The sequence below is a fragment of the Nematolebias whitei genome, unplaced genomic scaffold, assembly GCF_014905685.2.
Source record: "Nematolebias whitei isolate Nwh7 unplaced genomic scaffold, NemWhi1 Nwh_scaf_327, whole genome shotgun sequence".
Lineage (NCBI taxonomy): Eukaryota > Metazoa > Chordata > Actinopteri > Cyprinodontiformes > Rivulidae > Nematolebias > Nematolebias whitei.
Window position 1 is genome coordinate 6,559 of NW_023618872.1, and position 6,749 is coordinate 13,307.

The 6,749-nt window shown below is 46.0% G+C and overlaps 1 protein-coding gene across 1 annotated transcript; it reads left to right on the forward strand.

Moving 5' to 3' along the window:
* The first annotated feature begins 871 nt into the window (after window positions 1-871).
* LOC119429288 (GATA-binding factor 1-B-like) lies at window positions 872-1,403 on the forward strand. Its single transcript, XM_037696946.1, has 3 exons — window positions 872-1,000; window positions 1,087-1,212; window positions 1,293-1,403. The coding sequence occupies exons 1-3, from the start codon at window positions 872-874 to the stop codon at window positions 1,401-1,403; spliced, it is 366 nt and encodes a 121-aa protein (XP_037552874.1).
* Window positions 1,404-6,749: the final 5,346 nt, after the last annotated feature.

Below are 6,749 nucleotides of genomic sequence, written 5' to 3' on the forward strand. Positions count from 1 at the left end.
CTCCTCCTCCTCCTCCTCCTCCTGGTGACCCTCCTCCTCCTCCTCCTCCTCCTGGTGACCCTCCTCCTCCTCCTCCTGGTGACTCTCCTCCTCTCAGATGAAGTGAACCTCTCACACTGAGCACATCTCCTTCTCTGTGAGTCTTCTTTAAATTTTATTTGTTTTTTTTCTTGTTGTATCAAAGATCCTCTGTGATCAGGACGAGGTCTCACTCTGTCTCCTTCCTCTCAGACTCAGGGAAATGTCTGATTATTTGCCAGCAGCTGATTGGTCCTTGGTCTCCAGGTGTGAGACATCTCCAGGTTTCAACACGAAGGTCAGAACCTGTAGACCGCAGGAGTTCCTCTGCTCCATGATAGCTTGGAGAACGTTTTTAAACTTTATTTAGACATGAATATTTTGTTGTTTTAACTTGAAGTGAGAAAATATTGTTTTATTTTAAAACTGCTCTTTTGTTTCATTTTGTCTTTTCCAGATTGGCCCCGCCCTTTCAGACTCTTTCCTCCAACCTCGTGGCCCGTCCAGCGAAGCCCGCCCACATCCTCTGGGTCCTTGTCCCTGGTTGGAGGATTGCAGCTGTCAGTCATTCACCTCTGTCTGCAGCCCGCCTCCTCCTTCCCCTGCCTTATATGGGCATCTGGGTCTGACTTCTCCTCCTGACTTCCGCCTGTCCTCGGGTCCTGAGTGGAGCCGTTTCCATGGCGACCCATTCACTCCTCCCTGCTCCTCAGCAGGTGATTGGATGTCACGTGACAGGTGTTCACCAGGTGAGTGACGTGTGTCAGGTCAGTGCCTACGCCTTGGACACGCCCACTGACCTCAGCATTTTGTGTGTGTGTGTGTGTGTGTGTGTGTAGCGCAGAGAGTGTGTATGAGCTGTGGGTCGAGCAGCGCCCCTCTGTGGAGGAGAGCCGCTGCAGGCCAACACCTGTGTTACACCTGCAGCAGGAAACAGGAAGTGGGCGGGAACGAGCCGCTGCTGAGGCCGAGGAGGAGGGCTGTGAGAGTGCGCACACACACACTACACTCCAGATAAAACCGGCTTGTTGTGTTTTTATAACGGATCAGAACTTCTTGGTGTTCCAGGTTCCGTCGGTCCGAAAAGGAACTCGATGTTCAGACTGTGAGACAGAAACCACGACTCTGTGGAGGAGAAACGCCGCGGGACAGCCGGTCTGCAACGCCTGCGGCCTCTACTACAGACTGCACCAGGTACGTCACATGGGCCGGTACCACGCTGAACCGGTACCACGCACAGTCCCAGGTTCTGATGCCGACCCTGCTGTCTGCAGGTCAGTCGGCCGCTCGACTTGAAGAAGGAAAGACTCCAAACCAGAAACCGTAAAGTGACTAACAAGAAGGGGACGAAGAGGAGGAGTGGCCAATCAGAGAGTCCAGCCTAGCCCCGCCCACCTGGCTGCACTGGGACTATTTGTTTATGATGGGCGGATGGATACGCTCTGTTTGCTTGTTTACCAACACTTAATAAACAACAACATTTCATGAGCTTCTGATGTGAATTTATATTAAATTTATCGTGAGTTTGGAATCGTGAAAATAGACTGTGACCTTTGACCTCTGAGCTGAGGCGTGCCTTACAGCTGGAGAGGTTACTTCAGGTCAAAATGAGTAAACATAAAAACTATCTGTTCAGGATGAGCTGCTGGTTACCTGACACTCATCAGAGGGGCCACCTGTACAACAATCCAGGTGTGCCATCACAACACCAAGGTGGAAAGACATCAGCAGTGACCTCAGGGAGTCGTTGTCCATCAACCTGAGAAAGATCAACGGCCATTTAAAGTCTTATTCTACAGAAAGAGGCTCACCCTGAAGGTCAGACTGTGCAGTAACCCTGCAGGCCTCAGCTGGTCAAAGGTCATGGTATCTTCTCACTGAAAAACATGGCTGCACGTTTTTTCCTTTGGTCTTCAAGACTTTTTGTTTCATTTTAGCAGGATTTGGTTGGTTGGAAGGATATTTGGTGTTTTTGGATTTAGAAGCTGAAGGTTCTGAGAACCCAGTTCTGGAGTCAGATGAGAGTCCGTCTGTCCAACAGCTGAAGCCGGGACCAAACTGGGTCCAGCAGGACCATGATCCAGAACACAGCAGGTTCCATCAGAACCTCTGGATGACAGCTGACGGATACTCTGACTGATGCAAACATCGATTTCACTGGATCAGAGGCAAAGTGACCCCCCCCCAAGGCCCCCGGGGACTGCGGCCCCAGGCCTGCAGGTTTGTCGCTTGAAGCGATGACAGATGTGAGCTTGTTGCAGCTGGATCAGACAGTGAAGGCAGCACCCCCCCGCCCCCCACACACCCCCAGAGCCTCCTGCTGCTGGAGGCCGAGGTTGTGCAACGCAGGAGGTTCTGGTTTTCCGGACCCAGAAAAAAAAGGCTAAGAGAGGAAAAGGGAGATGACACAGGGCGGTTGGTGGTCTGAGGCTGGTCAGAGATGCTGCGCATCCTCCCTGTGTGTGTGTGTGTGTGTGTGTGTGTGTGTGTGTGTGTGGGTGTGTGTGTGTGTGTGTGTGTGTGTGTGGCATCCAGGCATCAACGGCAAAAACATCAGCAACCACAACGCACACACTCAGACAGTTACCGCGTGGTCACATGACCTTCACTCTGCCGCCGACGTTCAACTGTCAGAAAACTGCAGACTCTCAGGTGGAGCCTGAAGGTGGGGGCATCAGGCAGGGTCAAAGGTCAACAGGGATCTGGTACCCACAGGTCCGGCCCTCTGACCACAGACGTCTCAGAGGAAATACAGGGAGCGTGTGGAATCTGCCCACCAGAGCCACGACCCGAGGCGCGTGTGGCATGGACTGCATCACAGACGACAAGAGAAGGAGCAGGTCTGTGGAGATGACCTGCGCATCGTCCATGGACGAGCTCAACACCTCCAACAAACATCACCACGCATGTCACCAGATGTGGACTCTGTTTGGACACTGCTGCAGTGAGACGAGCGTTCAAGAAGGTAAACCCTCACAAGATCCCAGGGCCTGGTGGCATCCAAGGACGGCTGAGAGTGTGCTCTGACCAACTCTCCAAGGTGCTTACCAACATCTGGAACCTGGCTCTGGACCAGTGTCCACCATCTTCAAGACCTCCATTGTTGTCCCCATCCCAAATACCTCTGCAGCATCCTGCCTCCGGGGCCGTTCACACGGCGCCGCACCTCCTCTGCCGTGCAGCTCACACCAGGCCCCGCCCTCGCTGAAGCCAGACGTTTCTCAACCCACCTCAGAGTGGAGGTTCTCAGGTGACCTCCCACAGAGTGGTTAAAGTACATGCACACTACAGGTGTAGTTTTTGATTTGACCTTTATTTGACCTTTATTTGACCTTTACTTAACCTTTATTTAACCTTTACTTAACCTTAACTTAACCTTTACTTAACCTTTACTTGACCTTTACTTGACCTTTAGTTGACCTTCACTTAACCTTAACTTAACCTTTACTTAACCTTTACTTAACCTTTACTTAACCTTTACTTAACTTTTACTTAACCTTTATTTAACCTTTATTTAACCTTTAACCTTTACTTAACCTTTATTTAACCTTTACTTAACCTTTATTTAACCAGTGAGATCCCAGATCTGTTTTTCACCGGAGTCCTGGGCCTGAATCAGTCTAACATGCATGTGTTCGGTCTGTGGGAGGAAACCGGAGCACCCCAAGAAAACTCACGCAGCACGGAGAGAACATGCAGACTCCACCCAGAAAGACCCCAGGTCCAACCAGGGATTGAACCCAGGACCTTCTTGCTGTGAGGCAACAGTGCTCACCACTGATCCATCGTGCTGTACATTTCACACACGCGCAGACCAACGGTATATTTCTATCAACGACAGCAGAGACGAACATGCTGCTTTCTGTGCCACGACTGGAATATATTTTAGTTAATCTGCACCAGAGTGCAGCTGCTGTGACCACATCTGTGCTGGAAGAGCCGCCGGTCGGATCCAGTTCTGATATCGCTCACGAGCCTGTGGAGGCAGGCGTGTATTCCCCGTGTGCAACACTAAAAGTGCTAAATAATAACAGTAACAACAATAAACAGTGTTTCTGTGGAAGGTGTCATGTGGACATTATGTAATTCAAGTTATGTGATTTAAACGATGATGTGAAACATGTGGTGATATTAAAGTTGAAAATGAGGTTTAATTTTTATGTATTTATTCAACAGCACACACTGTATGTCACAAACACTGGTAAGAAAACTGATCACCATGCGACCACCCACGTGCCTCCCTAAAGCCTGTTTATACCTCTAACGTACCCACATCCCAATCAATAATTAATACATACACTAAACTAATTACTAATTTATTTTAAACAATTAGAAACAAAAATACTCATTTAAATCTAACCATCAAATCTCTCTCAGGCACCCCCCCAATCATCTGACCTCCCATCACAACTTCTCGTTAACTCTGTTCCTGTGTCAAATCAGCATGAGATCCTGAACTGTCTCAACAAACACTTTGTTGCTTCTGGTTCTTTATTTGACACAGTAACTAATGGAAGATCAGCCACTTCACTTAATAACCAAACTTCTACAAATCAAATCCCTCCTACAAGTCAATCCTCAGTTAATCACAGCTTCTCTTTTTCTCCATTCTCAGTCAGTGAGGTCAATAAACTGTTAAAAGATCTTGATCCTAAAAAATCTGCAGGTCCAGATGAACTTCCACCTTATTTCTTAAGGCTGGCTGCTCATATCATCACAGTCCCTGTGACCCACATCTTCAATCTCTCCATGAGACAAAACTCCATCCAGACACTTGGAAAACAGCCTTTGTTCTTCCTTTGCTGAAGGGAGGAGACCCCACCTCACTGAACAACTATGGACCAATCTCTAAACTCTGCATTTTAGCCAAGGTTCTAGAAAAACTGATAAACTCTCAAATCAAAAATGACCTGGACTCATTTAACATCTTACCTCGACATCAATCTGGTTTCAGGAAACAACACAGCACAACCACTGCTTCACTGAAGGTTCTTAATGACGTTGTTGAAGCACTGGATGCTAAGGATTATTGTGCTACACTTTTCTTAGACCTGTCTAAAGATTCTGACACTGTGGATCAGAACATCTTGTGTCAGAAGATCTCAGAAACTGGTTTCTCAGATCACACCATTGGTTGGTTCTCTAACTATCTTTCAGATCTGAGGCAATGTGTTCAACATTCTTCCAGTTATTCAAGGATTTTTTATCGTCATACCAGCTCACATTTCACATGTTTATGGTATGAAATTCTGACTCAGGTTACAGAACAAGAAGCCTAAAAATTAACAAATAAATACAAGAGTATATTTGTAATTTATATATGTATACATTTTATACATACAGACACTTTCCAAAAAATTAGAATATCATGGAAAAGTTGTTCAACTTCCATAATTTCATTCAAAAAGTTGATCTTTAATAGTTGATAGATTCAGGGCCCACAAATTTAAACTATTTCAAGTATTTGTTTGTTTATTTTTACATAATTTGGGCTTCGACCTCATGAAACCCATGAAAACAGGATTTAAAAAAAATCATAATACTGTGAAGACATCAGTCCACACTTCTCAGTTTTTACAGAAAAAAAATAAAAATAAATTAGGATCAGAACAAATCAATCAAAATATGGTTCTTTCAAATCAATATGTCAATAATCAATACTTGGTTGTGAATCTCTTTGTCTTAATCTCTGCCTCCATGTGACATTAAGACAATCAGCCTGTGGCACTGACTGGGAGTTATGGAATTGAGACAATCAGCCTGTGGCATTGACTGGGAGTTATGGAATTGAGACAATCAGCCTGTGGCATTGACTGGGAGTTATGGAATTGAGACAATCAGCCTGTGGCATTGACTGGGAGTTATGGAAGCCCAGATTTCCTTGATGCTGTCAGATCTTCTTTGTTGTTGGGTCTGGTGCTCCTCATGTTCCTCTTGAGAAGACCCCATAGGTCTCGATGAACTCTGCATCTCCATACAGATCCTCAGCAGAAGGAATCATGAAGTCCTCTAAAACATTCTGGTAGACTGTTGCTGTGACCTTGGATTTAAGAAAGCAGAGTTTACCAACACCTGCACCGGACACTGCACCCAGATCATGACTGACTGGATATTTCACACTGGACCTCAACCAGTATGGGTTCTGTTCCTCACCCTGACAGATTCTGGATCTTCTCTGTTTGATGATCCGCTGAAGCCCACGGTCATCTCTGTTGCTGGTGCATCTTCTCCTGCCACATGTTGTCCTTCCACTAGACTTTCCATTGATGTGCTTGGACACAGCGCTCTATGAACAGCCAGCCTCCTTAGCTATGAACTTGTGTGTCTTACCCATCCTATGGAGGGTCTCAATGATGGTCTTCTGGACAGATGTTCTGTCTGCAGTCTTCACCATACTGAACTGAACTGAGACAATTTAATGACACCTGGGAAACGTGTGCAGGTGCTTTGAGTTTAGTAGATGATTAGTGTCACACTCAGTTTAAAACATTCATGTCCTACAACATTTGGACTGATGTCTCCACAGTATTATCATTTATTGAAATCCTGTTTTTGTGGGTTTTATGAGCTGGAAGCTCAAATTATGTAAAAATAAACAAATAAATACTTGAAATTGTTTAATTGTGGGCCCTGAATCTATCATTTATTAAATATTAACTTTTTTAATGGAATTTACACACAAATAGACAGACAGACAGACAGACAGACAGACAGACAGACAGACAGACAGA